Genomic DNA, 16,715 nt, shown 5'->3' on the forward strand with positions numbered 1-16,715 from the left:
AGGCTTCCTTTTTGTTTTATTGGTGGTTTCCTTTGCTGTGCAGAAGATTTTTATTTTGGTGTAGTCCCAATAGTTCATTTTTGCTTTTGTTTCCTTTGCCTGAGGAGACGTAGCTAGAGAAATATTGCTAAGGCTAATATCAAAAATACTACTGCTAATGTTTTTTTCTAAGAGTTTCTAAGAGTTTCATGGTTTCAGGTCTCATATTTAGGTCTTTATTTCGAGTTTATTTCTGTGTATGGTGTAAGAAAGTGGTCCAGTTTCATTCTTTTGGCTGCAGCTATCTAGTTTTCCCAGCACCATTTATTATAATTATTTAAAAAAATATATAAGTAATCTCTACACACAAAATGGGGATCGCACTCATGACCCCGAAATCAAGAGTCACACACTCTTACAACTGAGCCAGCCAGGCGCTCATCCCAGCACCATTTATTAAAAAAATTGTCTCTTCCTCAATGTATATTCTTTTCTCCTTTGTCACAGATTAAGTGACCATATAAGCATGGGTTTATTTCTGGGTTTTTTTCTGTTCCACTGACCTATGTGTCTATTTTTGTGTCAATACATACTGTTTTCATTACTACAGCTTTGTAGTACATCTGGAAATCTGGGATTGTAATACCTCTAGCTTTGTGCTTCTTTCTCAATATTGCTTTGGCTGTTCAGAGTCTTTGTGGTTCTATACAAATTTTAGGATTATTTGTTCTAGTTCTCTGAAAAATACTATTGGTATTTTGATAGGGATGGCATTGAATCTGTAGGTTGCTTTGGGTAGTATGGATATTTTAACAATACTCTTTCTTCTAATCCATGAGGATGGTATGTCTTTCCATTTGTTTTTGTCCTCTTCAATTTCTTTCATCAACATTTTATAGTTTCCAGAATACAGGTCTGTCTCACCCTTTGTTAAGTTTATTCCTAGGTATTTTATTCTTTTAGTGCAGTTTTAAGTGGAATTGTTTTCTTAATTTCTCTTTCTACTACTTTGCTGTTAGTGTATAAAAACACTACAGATTTCTGTATGTTAATTTGTATCCTGTAACTTTACTAAATTTATTTATTCTAATGGTTTTTGGTACAGTCTTTTGGGTTTTCTACTTATAGTAACATGTCATCTGTAAATAGTGACAGTTTTACTTCTTCCTTACCAACTTGGATGTCCTTTATTTCTTTTTCTTTTCTCATTGCTATGGCTAGGACTTCCAGCACTATGTTGGATAAAAGTGGCAAGAATGGACCTCCTTGTCTTCTTCTTTATCTTAGAGGAAAAGCTCAGTTTTTCACCATTGAGTATGATGTAAGCTTTGGGCATTTCATGTATGGCCTTTACTATGTTGAGGTATGGTCCCTCTAAACTCAGCTTATTAAGAATTTTTATCACGAATGGATGTTGAATTTGGTCAGACGCATTCTGTGTATCTAACTGAAATGATGATTTCACTTTGATTGATTTGTGAATATTGAACTATCCTTGCGCCCCTGGAATAAATCCTACTTGATTGTAGTGAATGATCCTTTTAATGTCATGCTGAATGTGGTTTGGTAATGTTTTGTCGAGGATTTTTGCATCTTTGTTCACTAGGGATATTGGCCTGTAGTTTTCTTTTTTTGTACTGTCTTGGTATGGTTTTGATGTGAAGGTAAGGCTGGCCTTACAGGATGTATTTGGAAGCTTTCTCTATTTCTTAATGTAATTTGAAGAAGATAAGTATTAACTCTTCATTAAATGTTTGGTAGAATTCACCTGTGAATCCATCTGGTTCTGGACTTTTGTTTGTTGGGAGTTTCTGATTACCAATTCAATTTGGTCATTAGCAGTTGGTCTGTTCATATTTTCTAATTGTTCCTGATTTTTAGAAGAAGATATGTTTCTAGGAATTTATCCATTCCTTCTAGGTTGTGCAATTCATTGGCATATAATTTTTTGTAGTAGTCTCTTGTAATCCTTTGTATTTCTGTCATCTTGGTTGTTACTTTTCTTTCATTTCTGGTTTTCTTTATTTAGGTCCTCTTTTTTCTTGATGAGTCAGGTTAAAGATTTAGCAATTTTGTTGATCTTTTCAAAGAACCAGATCTTGGTTCCACTGATATTTTTTTTTTTTTTTTTTTTTTTTTGCTTTCTTAAGTCTCTCTTTCATTTATTTCTACTGATCTTTATTATTTCCTTCCTTCTACTAACTTTGGACTTTGTATGTTCTTTTTTTTCTAGTTCCTTTAGGTGTAAGGTAAGATTGTTTATTTGAGATTTTTGTTTGTTTGTTTCTTGAGGGAGACCTGTATTGCTATGAATTTCCCTCTTAGAATTACTTTTACTGTATCTCAACGATTTTGAGCCATTGTGTTTTCATTTGTCTCCATGTATTTTTTTAATTTCCTTTTTGATTTCTTCATTGAATCATTGCTTGGTTAGCAGCATGTTGTTCAGCCTCCATGTGTTTGGGCTTTTTCTAGGTTTTTTTTTTCCCTATAATAGATTTCTAGTTTCATACTGTTGTGATCAGAAAAGATGTATGATATCAGTCTTCTTAAATTTATTGAGATTTGTTTTGTGGCCTAACGTGATTTATTCTGGAGAATGTTCTCCATGTGCATTTGAAAAGAAATGTGTATTCTGTTGTTTTTGGATGGAATGTTCTGTATACATCTGTTAAATCCACCTGTCTATTGTGTCATTCAAAGACACTGTTTCCTTATTGATTTTCTGTCTGGATGATCTCTCCATTGATATGAGTAGGGTGTTAAAGTCCCCTACTATTATTTTATTAGTGTCAATTTCTCCCTTTATGTCTTTTAATATTTGCTTTATGTATTTAAGTGCTCCAATATTGGGTGTATAGATAGTTAGAACTGTTATATCCTCTTGATCCCTTTATCATTATGTATTGCCCTTCTTTATTTCTTGCTACAGTCTTTGTTTTAAAGCCTGTTTTATCTTATATGAATATTGCCCTTTCCTTTCATAATTTTCTTCTGATTATGTCATTTTCTTTTCTGCTTAACGAAGTCCCTTTAACATTTCTTGTAAGACAGTTTAGTGGTGAGGGACTCCTTTAACTTTTGCCTGGAAAACTCTTTATTTCTCCTTTAATTCTAAATAATAACCTTGCCAGGCAGAGTGTTCTTGGTTGTAAGTTTTTTCTTATCAGCACTTTGAATATTATGATGCCATTCTCTTCTGGCCTGCAAAATTTCTGCTGAAAAATAAGCCAGTAGCTTTATAGGATTACCCTTGTATATTACAAGTTGCTTCTCTTTTGTTGCTTTAACATTTTTTTTAATCTTTAATCCTTGAAATTGTGATTATGTGTGTCATGGTGTGGGTCTCCTTGGGTTTATCTTGTTTGGAACTTTCTTTGCTTCCTGAACCTGGAGCTATTACTTCTTGAAATAAGTTTTCTGCTCCTTTCTCTTCTCCTTCTGGAACCCCTATAATGTGAATGTTTGTTTGCTTGATGTTAAGATCAAGGTTATGATCCCTTAGCCTAACCTCATTTTAAAAATTCTACTTTTTGCTTTCCTGCTTGAGTGCTATTACCCTGTTTTCCAGATTGATGATCTGTTCTTCTTCATCCTCAAATCTAATATTGATTGCCTCTAGTGTATTTTTCATTTTGGTTATTGTATTCTTCAACTCTGATTAGTTTTGTTTTACATTTTCTCTTAGTGAAGTTCTCACAAAGTTCATCTATTCTTCTCCAGTCTGGTAAGCATCTTTATGGCATTACTTTGAACTATTTGTCAAGTAGATGGATGCTCTCCATTTCATTTAGTTCTTTTTCTGAGGTTTTGTTTTGTTCTTTGATTTGAAGCATCTTCCTCTGTCTCCTAATTTTGCTTGTCTTTCTGTGTTTGTTTCTATGAATGAGGCAAAACTGCTATGTCTGCTAACTTGAGAAAATGGTCTTGTGTGTGGTCATCCCCTGTGTAGACTGTGTGTGCTTGGTGACTTTGGCTGGCTGGCTGGAGCCGTGACTGATATTGGCTGGGGTTCCTGGGCACTCTGTACTAGGCTTCCCTGGTGGGAGTGGAAGTGGGTATGGGCCAGAGCAATCCTGGGCAGTCTCTTGAAGAGGGTGCCCTGCAGGAGAGCTGAGGCTAATGTGGGGTGCAAGCCAGGGGTCCCAGGGTATTCAGTGCAGGCAAAGATAACCCTGGTGGGGTGGCTGACACTGAGGGATCCGTAAGCCTGGGTGTCCTGGGATGCTCTATGCAGGATGCATCCTGGTAGGGTGGCTAGAGCCAGGGCAGGGTGTGGGCTGGGGGGCTCCCAGAGGACTCTGTAACAGGAGTGCCCTAGCAAGTCATCTGGAGCCAAAGTGGTATCTTTGAGGGTGAGGTGCACCTGTGTTACCTTGGCAAAAACTACTAGAGATGTAATGAGCACTGACCAGGCATGTCCTGGTGTGTGCTGTGCTGGGTGGGGATGCCTTGCTAGGATGGCTTGGGTTGGTGTGGGCTAGGGGTTCAGGGTTCATTGAGGAGGCAGGCTGGCTTTCAAGGTGCAGTGGAATGTAAACCATGACACTTGCCAGCCCCTCTGATTTGGAGAGTTCCAGCAGCTCCCCTGCTGTTTAGAAGAGTTCTAGAGCTAGATCTTTTAAATTCTAATTGCTTTTTTAAACCACGGCTTTTTTCTCCTTTTTTTTTTTTTTTTTTTAACCTAAGTTCCAAAGGGCATCTGGGACATCATGTCACGGTGGTTTTGATTTGCATTTTCCTGGTGATTAATGATATTGAGCATTTTTTTTTTCATGTACTTATTGGCCATCTGTATGTCTTCTTTAGAAAACGGTCTTGTCAAATTTGCCTGTTTCTTAATTGAATTAGTTTTTTTATATTGAGTTGTATGAATTATTTTGGATATTATCAGCCCTTCATCAGAAACATGATTTGCAAATACTTTCTCCCATTTAGCAGGTTCCCTTTTCATTTCGTTGTTTCCTTTCCTTTGCTGTGCAGAAAGTTGTAGCTTGATGTAGTCCTACTAGTTAGTTAAAGTAGAAAACCTTTGCTTTTGGTGTCAGATCCAAAAAAATTATCTCCAAGACCAAGTCAAGGAAATTACTGCCTATGTTTACTTCTAGGAATTTAGTGGGTTTGAGTCTTCTGTTAAAGTCTTGAATCCATTTCGAGGTAATTTTTGTGTATGGTATAAGATAGTGGCCCAGTTTCATTCTTTTGCATGTGACTGTGTAGTTTTCCCAGCAGCATTTATTGAAGAGACTGTTCCCTCCCTATTGTATCGTCTTGGTCCTTCTGTTATAAATCGATTAACCATATATACATTGGTTTATTTCTGGGCTCTCCTATTTCATTGATCTATGTATCTATTTTTACACCAACACCCTACTGTTTCAATTACTACAGCTTTTTAGTAGAGTTTGACAACAACCAGCACAATGCCTCCAACTTTGTTCTTTCCCAAGATTGCCTTGGTTATTCATGGTCTTTTGTAGCTCCATACAAATTTTAGAATTGTTCTATTTCTTTCAAAAACGCATTTAATCTGTTGGTTACTTGGGTAGTATATACATTTAACAATATTAATTCTCCTAATCCAGGAGCATGGAATATCTTTTATTTGTATTGTCATCAGTTTCTTTCAATAATATCTTACAGTGTCTGAGTATAAGTCTTTCACCTCCTAAGTTAAATTTATTTGTAGGTATTTTATTCTTTTTGATGCAATTGTAAACAGATTGTTTTCTTAATTTCTCTTTCTGATAGTTCATTTCAATGTATAGAAATGCAACAGATTTTTGTATACTGTACCCTGCAACTTTACAGAATTCATTAATTCTAACAGTTTATTGGTAGAGTCTTTAGTGTTTCTATATATAATAATGCCATCTGCAAAGAGTGGTAATTTTACTTCTTTTCCAGTTGACATGCTTTTTATTTTATCCTTACATAATTGCTCTGGCTACAACTTCCAATACTACGTTGAGTAAAAGTGGTGAGAGTGGGAATCCTTGTTTTATTCCTGATCTTAGAAAAGCTTTCAGCTTTTCACTGTTGAGTATGATGGCTGTGGGCTTGTGTCATATATGGCCTGTATTATGCTCTGATATGTTCTTTCTATACCCAGTTTGTTGAGATTTTATCACAAATGGATGTTGAATTTTGCCAAATGCTTTTTTCTGCATCGATTGAGATGATAATTTTTATCCTTCCTTTTGTTTCTTTGGCAATTCTCGTTGATTGTCTTGTGGAGGTTAAAACATTCCTGCATCCCTGGAATAAATCCCACTTGAATGTGGTGTGTACCTCTTAATGTATTGCTGAATTCGGTTTGCTAAAATTTTGTTGAGGAATTTTGCAGCTATGTTCATAAGAGATATTGGCCTATAATTTTCTTTTCTTGTGGTGTCTTTGTCTGGTTTTGATATCAGGGTGATGCTGGCCATGTAAAATGACTTTGGAAGTATTTCCTCCTCTTCTATTTTTTGGAAGAGTTTTAAAGAAGAATTAATGCCCATCTTTCTCCATGTTTGGTAAGATACGCCAGTGAAATCATGTGGTCCTGGACTTTTGTTAGTTTTTGTTTACTAGTAAGGAAATCAAATCAGTAATCAGTTTGTTCAGATTCTCTATGTCTTCATAATTCAGTCTTGGTTAAGTTGTATATTTTTAGGAATTTATTCTACTTTGTCCTTGTGTTGTGGCATATTGTTGTTCACAGTAGTCTTTTATGACCCTTTGTATTTCTGTGGTACCAGTGTAATATCTCCTCTTTCATTTCTTGTTTTGAGTCCTCATTTTTCTTTGTAAGTCTAGCTAAAGGTTTGTCAATTTTATTTTTTTCAGAGAACAATCTCTTTGCTCACCCACCATTCTTTTTATTGTCTTTTTAGTCTCTTTCCTATATTTCTGCTCTGAGCTTTGTTATTTCCTTCCTTCTACTAACTTTGGGCTTCATTTCTCCTTCTTTTTCTAGTTACTTGATGAATAATGTTAGTTTGAGATTTTTCCCTTTATTTATTGCCATGAACTTCCCTCTTAGAATTGCTTTTCCTGCATCTCATAAATTTTGGTATATTGTATTTCCATTTTGATTTGTCTCAAGGGTTTTTTAAAATATTTTATTTACTTCTTCTACAGAGAGAGAACACACATAAGCAGAGGGAGAGGGAGAAGCAGAGAATCCCAAGCAGACTCCATGCTGAGTGAGGAGCCCCATGAGGGGCCTGATCTCACAACTCTGAGATCATGACCTGAGTCGAAATGAAGAATTGGACACTTAACTGACTGAGCCACCCTGGTGCCCCTCAAGGTATTTTTTTTGATTGCTCTTTTGATTTCTTTAACCCATTGGTTTTTCAGTAGAATGATGTTTAATCTCCAAATAAATGTGAAATTTCATAACATTGTGGTCAGAAAAGATGCTTGATATGATTTCAATCTTCTTAAATTTATTAAGACTTGTTTTGTGGCCTAAGATATGATCTGTCCTAGAGAATATTTCATACGCATTTGAGAAGGATGCGTATTTTGGTGCTTTTGAATGAGATGTTCTGTATATATCTACGCAGTCCATCTGGTCCAATGTGTCATTTAAAGTCCATATTTCCTTACTGATTTTTCTGTCTGGATGATCCATCCATAGATGTAAGTGGTATTTTAAACTCTTCTACATTATTGCTATTTATTTCTCCCTTTAGATATGTTAACATTTGCTTTATATGTTTAAGTGCATAAATATTTACAAATGTTATATACTCTTGTTATATTGGCCACTTTATCATTCTGTGATGCCCTTCTTTGTCCTTGAATAGTCTTAAAATCGATTTGGTGTGATATAAGTACAGCTATCTTAGCTTTCTTTTTATTTTCATTGGCATGAAATATCTATTCCTATCTCCTCAAGTCTGTGTATGTCCTTTCATCTGCAGTGAGTTTCCTGTGGGCAGCTTATAGATGAATCTTGTTTTTTATCCACTCATCCAGTCTCTGTCTTTTGATTAGAGAATTTAGTCAATTTACACTTAAAGCAATTGTTGATAGATATGTACTTATTGCTGGTATAATTGCTTCCCAGCTGTTTGTAGTTTTTCTCTGTTCATTTCTTCTCTTGCTCCTTTCCTTTGTGGTTTGATGACTTTCTTTACTGGTATGCTTAAATTTCTTTTCTAATGATCTTTTGTGTATCTACTATAAATTTTTGCTTTGTGGTTACCATGAGGGTTACATAAAAAAACCTATATTTATAACACTCTATTTTAAGTTGATAAAAACTTAAGTTTGAATGGATTCTAAAGCTCTACAAATTTACTCTCCCTCACAACATTTGGTTTTTGATGTCATAGTTTACATCTTTTTATTTTGTGTATCCCTTAACTAATTATTAGTTATTTTTATTACTTTTGTCTTTTAACCTTCATAGTAGCTTTGTAAATGATTAATCTATCTTCACTATACATTTACCTTTATCAATGAGATTTATACTTTCATGTGTTTTCTCGTTACTAATAAGCACCCTTTCTTTTCAGCTTAGAGAAGTCCTTTTAACATTTCTTGTAAGGCTGGTTTAATGGTGATGAACTTCTGAACTTTCGCTTATCTGGAGAATTCTTTGTATCTCCATCAATTCTAAATGGTAACTTTGCCAAGTAGAGTCTTCTTGGTTGCAAGTGTTCTACTTTCAGTTTCTGAATATATTGTGCTACTCTCTTCTGGCCTGCAAAGTTTCTGCTAAAAAATTTGCTGATAGTCTTATGGGGGCTCCTTTGTATGTGACAATTTGTTTTTCTCTTGCTGCTTTTAAGATTCTTCTCTTTAATCTTTGACATTTTAATTATGTGTCTTGGTGTGAGTCTCTTTGAGTTCCTTTTATTTGTAACTCAATGGGCCTCCTAGATCAGGATGTGTTTCTTTCCCTAAATTTGGGAAATTTTTAACCATTATTTCTTCAAAGAAGTTGTCTGTCCCTTACTCTCCCCTCTTCTTCCTCTGGGTCTTATATAAGGCAAATGTTAGTCTGCTTCATGGTGTCCTATAAGTCCCTTGAGTTATCTTCACTTTTTAAAATTCTTTTTGCTGCTCTGATTGGGTGAGTTCACTACTTTGAGTTAACGGGTCCTTGCTTTTTCATCCAGTTTGCTGGTAAACTCCTCTAGTGTATTTTTTTTTTTTTAAGCTCAATTATTTCATGTTTCAGCTCTGTGACTTGTTTGGTACTTTGTTAGATTTTCTATCTCTTCATTGAAGTTCTCGCCATGTGCATCCCTTCTTCTGAGTTTGGTAAGCATCATTATGATCATTACTTTGAAGTCTTTACCAGGTAAATCATTTATCTCTGTTTCACTAAAATTTTATTTTCCTGAGGGTTTATTTTGTTCTTTCGTTTGGAACATATTTCAGTGTTTCTTCATTTTGCTTGACTCTGTTGGTTTTTATGCATTTAAGGAACAGCCACCTCTCCCAGTCTTGTAGAAGTACCCTCATGTATTACATGAATGTCGTCATTGAACCTTGCCCTAGCTCTTTGTTGTCTTTCAAACCTTTGTGATTGCCCATGCAGACTACTTTAATAGCTCACAGTAGTTGAGGGCACTCCTAGACCTATCGTGTCCAAAAGAAGGAATCTCAGCACTGAAACTGAGTTTGATTTGCAGCCAGTTTAGTAGTTTCTAAACTACTGGCTGGTCCTACAGTCCTGTGGGACTACAAGTGTAAGCCCCACTGACCACTAGAGCCAGCCAATCTGGAGTTGTCCTCTGGGCAGCAGTTGTAAAAATTGGGGTTTTAGATGAGTGCATAAGTTCCTTTCTGGGAGATACCAGGGAGGTGGAGTGAGGCAGAGGGAGAGTGCAAAGATGGTATCTACCAGTCTGCATTACTTCAGCCTCTAGATGGGTGCCAAACCTGAAGACTTCCCCTCAGTCTGAAGCCCCCGACAGGCGAATGGTCTTCTTTCATAGTTGGCTTTTGGTGCAGTGCCTTGGGGAATGCTTGCTTGCCAAGAACTCTCTGATGTTACAGTCCTCTAGGACTCAGGAATGCAAGTGTCCCTTGGTCACTAGAGCCAGATCAAGGGGCATTCTCTGGATGGCAGCCCCTAAAACTAGAACACCAGGTGGGTGTAAGAGCTCTCTCCTGAGAGACACTGGTGCTCTGGAAAACATCAGGGACAGAATATGAAGATGACACCTGCCCTTTAATGTCTCTGGAAAGGATTATAGTCAGGTCTTAGATGTGTGTTCAGTTAGAAGCCTGCACCTCTGGCTGTAGCTATGATGATAAGACAAAAGGCCTCTTTCGCAGAAAGACAGAGCTCTTCAGCCTACTGCCACTTACTATGCCCTAGGGATGGTACCTGTTTAAGAACTTTATTGGTTACAGTCCTGTGGAGCTGTGAAAGTAAGCCCTGCTGACCACCAGAGCCAGGTGATATAGAGGTGTTCCCAGGTACCAGCTAGTAAAACCTAAGCACTAGACAGGGCATGAGCTCCTTTCTGGGAGACTGTGGCAAGAAAAGTAGAGGGAAAGTACAGAGATGGTGTCCACAGGCCTGTAGATGGGTGCCATGCCAGAAGTCTGCCCTCAGGCCACAGCTCCTGGACAAGCAAGTAAAGACTGTGGCTATGCTGGCGTCTGTCAGGGCACTTGGGTGGTAGCCTGCCAAGAACTGTCTCTTGGACTGTTACAGTCATACGGTACACAGGAATGCAAGCCCCCTGGCTTCCAGAACCTGATGATCAAGGGGTGTTCCCTGTGTGGCAGCTGCAAAAACCAGGCTACTAGATATGTATAAAAGCTTCCCCTCTGAGAGATAAGGATGCTCTGGGGTGCAGCAGCAGGAGAATGTGAAAATGGCATCTGCCAGCTTCCATCCCTGGAAAGGATCCCCAGCAGACCTGTAGATGTGTATTAAATAAGATGCCTCTCAGGCTGATGCTTTAAGTCTAGCAAATGAGCTGCTTTCATATAGCCTGTCCGTTGGCTGCTTCTGCTCTGGGCCCTAGGGCAGGTGATTCCAAGCATGGGGTCTTTTAAGAGTTGTTTTTACATTCCCTGTAGCCTGTGGGTTACATGGATGTGAGCCCTGTTGGTTTTGGAAGGTAGATATTTTGGGAGCTGACCACTCAGGTGCAGGTCTTAAATGCTGGGATGCCTGAAGTGGGGGCTTAAACCTTTTGCTCTTCAGGAGAAGCTCTGGGTTTTTAGTTTCCTCCTGATGATGGTTCTCTGTGCTGGGGGAGGGGTTTATGATGAGATGGTGTCTTAGCCTCTCTTACCTGCTGTGATACCGGGTTTTTTTTTCTTGTTTGCCTAATTCGTAGCACTTGCTTAGCTAGTTTTTTGGGGTTTTTTGAGAAAATTGTTCCATAGACTTGGTGTGTCTGTGAGAGAGGTGTGAGTTGGGATCTTCCTACATCATCATGTTGAAACAGAACCTTGTTGGGTAATTTTAATGGGCTAAGAGCAACTTATGATTGTATGGAATTTTGCTACTTCTCCATCTCATTTGATCCCCACAATACCCTTATGTGGAAAAGGCACTATTTTCTCATCTTGCAAATTAGAAAACATAGGTGCAGATAAGTAGATGACTTGCCAAGGTCATGCAACTAATGACATAACTGGAGGGAAATCTGGCCCTGATGATGGATCCAGGACTCTTTTCACTATAAATCCTGCCTCTTTCTCATTTCAGATTACTTAGTTATGTCAGGTTAATTAGAGGACGCATCAGCCCAAAATTCTTAGGTGACAAATGAAAAAATGTCTTTTAATTTTCTTTTTTAGATTATTTCTTAGTTGAAGATGAGTATCCTATTTGCGCTTTACAAAGACAGTCCTTCGGTAACAGCTATACGGAGCACGGTAGCAATATATGCTGAAAAGACTATCAAGTGTGCGGCCATTTCATGTTTAAAAAGTGGGGGAGGGGATATATATACAATTATGTATTGTGTGGCTTGAGGTGGGTGGGAGAGGAGCTTACATGTCATTGCAGGCTCTACTATTGCTTGATTTAAAAAAAAAGTATATGTGTCATTTTTTAAAAAATTAAATGAGAGCAACACTAATGACAAAATAATGGTGAAAGTAAGTTCAAGTCTATGGCCCTAAGACAAAATTTCTCAGAGGTTCCTTAGACTGAAGTATTTTTCTGTCAACTTTGCTCCCACATGTCATGGGAGACTTGGGCAGTATTTCAGCTACTCTGAGGCAACAATGAAGAAGAAAAGACCCTTGGAAATAAGGCAAAATCTTGCCACGAATCATAAAATGATACTTGCATAAAATATGAAAGAAGTATTAAGAAGTAGGTCTTTCAATAGATATATTTTCCACTCCTGTTAAACTCTGAGGAACTCCCTCATTGGGTTGGGTAATAAATAAAATATTCCAGACTTCTTCCTCATCTGTTATAATCTCTCCCCCTTTGTCATGTAAATTGTTCTGCATCGTATTAATAGTAAAGACGAAAAAAAATGTCCCTCATTGCCAACCAAAGATCTTCATATCTCTATTACTTAAAATGCTGTAGGTCTGGCTCTAAGAGATATCTGGAAATAGAATTTTGATTTGTAAATACTGCAGCTTGAAATTCAACTAAAATACATTTTGATTGAAAGGCAGAATTGCTCTTGGCATAACAGTAAGAGGACTTTGAAAGGCAATGAAGAGGATCTGGTCAATAGGGTTAAAACAAACCTAGCTGGATTTCAGCTCTCACAAGTCCAGTTCCAGCCCCTTATAGGAATGCTATAAGAAGGGGTTAACAACATTTTGTCCCTTAAAGAAAACCTCTGCATAAATAACATGGTATAGTCTTTTATCCTGTGATTGTTTGTCATAGGAATATAACCTTAGAGTAATATCAGTGAAGAAAATAGCAGGGCTGCCATTTTCTCTAGATTCTCAGGAATAGTGGAATTGGTCTGTGATCATTAGAAAGCTCACAAAAACTTCTCTTGCCAGCACATGGGAAGGCAAATGAGGGTGAGGATTAGTATCTATGGAGTTTGTTAAGCTCAAAAACTTCATTATTGGGAAGTAGAACAACTTAGTCAATTTCTCATAATGACAACTACTTACAACATATACTCCACAGTATCATTAGTATACAAAATACAGAACAGATCCCCAACTAACTTCCAAGCACATCCCAAAGCTTTATCTGGAAAATATTTGGCGGTTCCTTGAAAAGTTAAACACAGAATTACCATATGACCCTTAGTGTATACCTAGAATAACTAAAAACAGGTACTCAAATCCTTATACACAAATGTTCATAGCAGTATTCACAGTAGCTGAAAGGTGAAAACTGCCCAAATATGCACATTGGATGAATGGATAAACAAACTGTAAGGATATACAATGGGATATTCAGCCATAAAAAGGAATTGCCGTAATTATACACGCTACAACATGGATAAACCTCAAAAACATTTAAGAAATGTATAGTATGATTCCATTTATAAGGAATATGAAGTATAGGTAAATCCACAGCCACGGAATGTAGACGTGGTTGCCGGTGGCTGGGGGAAAGGAGGAATGGGGAGTTTTATTTTGGAGCGATGAAAACGTTGGACCTAGAAAGAAGCAGTGGTTGTACAATACTGTGAACTGTACTAAATACCACTGAATTATTCACTTCAAAATGGTTAATTTCAAGTTATGTGAATTGTACCTCACTTAAAAGCTTTGTCTTTAATTTAGGCATTAAATTAAGGCACTTATAAATGCCCTATTTTTCATGATGAAGTAATTTTTCATTTTAAATCAGTAAAGAATCATTTTATATTTCAATTTAAAACATGCTATACCCATTCACCAACCCATGGCTCATGTGCTGCTTCCCTTAATGAAAATGTAATTTATAATTTCACTTAAAGCACAATCTCTCGCAATTCTTGAACCCATCTTGTTATAGCCCATTTTATCCCAAACACAGGTAATGCAACCTGTATCTATTTCCAATTACAATGACACACACACACAAATCCCTGCTGTTTTATAAATGTAACTTCCATCTCTCTCCACAAGACTTATGCAAGTTCCAGAGGCTGAAATGCTAAGAAAGCATGTTAACTTTTAGAGTGAGAAACTATAGACTTGACAATATTTTAAAACCTAATATTAGATGAGGTTATTGCACCATTTATAAGACATTCAAAAGCAATGGTCCAGAGCCACTGCAACACTTTAAAAATAACCATTTGGGGGGGGGATTAGAAAAAACCCTCTCCAAAGTGCTTATTAGTATATCCATCTTTTTTTTTTTTTTTAAAGATTTTATTTATTTATTTGACAGAGATAGAGACAGCGAGAGAGGGAACACAAGCAGGGGGAGTGGGAGAGGAAGAAGCAGGCTCATAGCAGAGGAGCCTGATGTGGGACTCGATCCCATAACGCCGGGATCACGCCCTGAGCCGAAGGCAGACGCTTAACCGCTGTGCCACCCAGGTGCCCCAGTATATCCATCTTTTAAATCTAGCAGTCTTACATATAGAAATCTGACCAACAATGTCAATGAATTAAGTTTCTGCTCATGTGTAAGTACAAAATATGAATACTTACACATTACCGTGTTGATTTTCAAATCATTCTAACTTGGGCTCCGCTTTACTCCTGTAATTTGGCTTGTGTATGTTTTGTGCCGACTGAGTACATTTTTACCACCAAAAAGCAAAACAGTCTATTCTTACCATAATTAAGAGCTTCTGGTGCTGTCCATTTAATGGGAATCTGCTTTAAGCCAGAAGACGAATACACTCCACCATCCTCTTGACGAGACATTCCAAAGTCACTGATTTTCAGAACATTATTTTCACCTACCAGGCAGTTTCTTGCAGCAAGATCCCTAGGTTACAATAAGACATAGAAAATACCTATTAAAACAAATTGAAAGCTGCTTTCACATTTATGACTTCCACACTTTGCATTTTTACATTTGCAATGTATTTATAATGAGGTTAAGAATGCTTGTGATTTACCAGTCCTCATCTTTTCTGTCATAGGTAAAAATCACCAGTGAGAATATTTGCGTAGGGAACAGGCCCCATGCTAATTTTCTAGGCATCACATATATTTCCATTTAGATAGAAAAACACTGCTTCTAGGGTTAAGAGAAAATCCCAGAGGGAGGCTAAGCAAACTTGGCATTATTTCTCATTGGACTGGATCTCCTAGAGCAGGACTCTTTTACATAACTTCTGTGATGATGGAATGGTTTCTATCTGTGCTGTGCTGCCCAATAGGTAGTCATTAACCACGTGCGAGGATTAAACACTTGGAATGGAACTCATGTGATGGAGAAACTGAATTTTTAAATTTACTTTTAGTTGATTAAATTTAAATAGCTGCATGTCACTAGACAGCCTTTGGCTATTGTAGCCTTAGAGCTTCCCAAGGGCTGGAGAATGGCTGAGGTGCCAGAGAGCTTTGCAACTCTCTCTACTGCCTCTGGGACAGGCACAACTTTGCATGATCTGGCTCTGCCTGTCCTCTCACCCTATCTTGTTCTACCCACACTGGGCTTCTTTCTGTCCTCAAATGCAGGACAAATCCCCTAACATGACAAGCTTATTTCCACTCTAGGGCCTTGCAGTTAGCTGTTCCCTTTACCTGGAGTGCTTTCCCTCTAGGCTACAGTATAGCTGGCTCATCTTCATTCATTCTTAGCTCAAATACCCTCTTCTCAGAGAAATCTGTCTTGATCATCTCTTTTGCTCACTGCTGTCTTCCTTATCAGGTAAGGGTGAAGTCTCTAATTCTAGTGAGAAGCCCTTCAATAATCAAATTCTTATATGTACACCTACATGTTTATACATTTTTATAAATTTAAATATATGTAGAGAGAGGGAGACAATGTTTATGTGTGTATGAATCTATACATACACACAGAAAATCAGATGTTATGTCCCATGGTGCTGCGTATTAAGAAGAAAGTTGTATAAAGGGAGAGGTTTACTGGAAGGAATCCTGTTCTAGATAGGCTGTTAGGGAAGGTCTCTTTGATAATATGGTATTCGATCAAAGACATGAAGGAAGTTAAGAAGAAAGCCCTGGGGATATCTAGGAGGAGAGCATTCAAGATAGAAAGAGCAATAGATAACAAAGACCCTGAAATTGGGACATGCTTGATATATTTATGGAATGAGTGAGGGGAAGAGAATAGTCATTTTAATCAGAGCGTTAGCCTGGACCAAATGATGTATAGCTTCTAAGTTCCTTGGATTTTATTCACAGTAAGCTGGACGGTAACCAGAGAGTTCTGCATACAGGAATGGCAGATCCAGAAAGACCACTTAGGAGATTAGACTATTTCAGAAGTCCATGAAAGGCAACAAGAGCCTGCATGAAGATGGAGTCAGTCAGCTGTATTTGAAAAGTACAATCAATAACATTTGCTGGTAGGCTGGATGTGGAATAGGAGAGAAAAAGAATCATGGATGACTCCCAGATATTTTGGCCTGAACACCTGGAAGGATGGAACTGACATTTATTGAAATGGGGAAGGTTACCCAAAAATTACTGGAAATGATACAGGAATTCAGCCCAAATCGCAGGATATAAAATCAATGCACAGAACTCACTTGCATTTCTATATACTAACAAAGAGAAGAGAAAAAAGTCTCTTTAACAAATGGTGTTGGGAAAATTGGATGGCCACCTGCAGAAAAATGAAACTAGACCATTTCCTTATACCATACACAAAAATAAACTCATACTGGGTAAAAGACCTAAATGTGAGATAA

The 16,715-nt window shown here is 37.4% G+C and overlaps 1 protein-coding gene and 1 long non-coding RNA gene across 5 annotated transcripts in view; one reads left to right on the forward strand and one right to left on the reverse strand.

Moving 5' to 3' along the window:
* The window catches only part of LOC148110027 (uncharacterized), an 89,916-nt gene that overhangs the window by 59,249 nt on the left and 13,952 nt on the right, over nucleotides 1-16,715 (forward strand). For both annotated transcript variants that reach the window (XR_015724342.1, XR_015724343.1), the window contains exon 2: nucleotides 7,105-7,276. This is a non-coding gene — a long non-coding RNA (uncharacterized LOC148110027). The remainder of the gene's footprint in view (nucleotides 1-7,104; nucleotides 7,277-16,715) is intronic.
* The window catches only part of FER (FER tyrosine kinase), a 437,115-nt gene that overhangs the window by 13,843 nt on the left and 406,557 nt on the right, over nucleotides 1-16,715 (reverse strand). For all 3 annotated transcript variants that reach the window (XM_045808269.2, XM_045808262.2, XM_087861935.1), the window contains one exon: nucleotides 14,664-14,818. In XM_045808269.2, coding sequence (XP_045664225.1) covers nucleotides 14,664-14,818 — 155 coding nt within the window. The remainder of the gene's footprint in view (nucleotides 1-14,663; nucleotides 14,819-16,715) is intronic.

This window comes from Ursus americanus, chromosome 5 (assembly GCF_024610735.1).
Source record: "Ursus americanus isolate L20-20 chromosome 5, mUrsAme1.1.p, whole genome shotgun sequence".
Taxonomy (NCBI): domain Eukaryota; kingdom Metazoa; phylum Chordata; class Mammalia; order Carnivora; family Ursidae; genus Ursus; species Ursus americanus.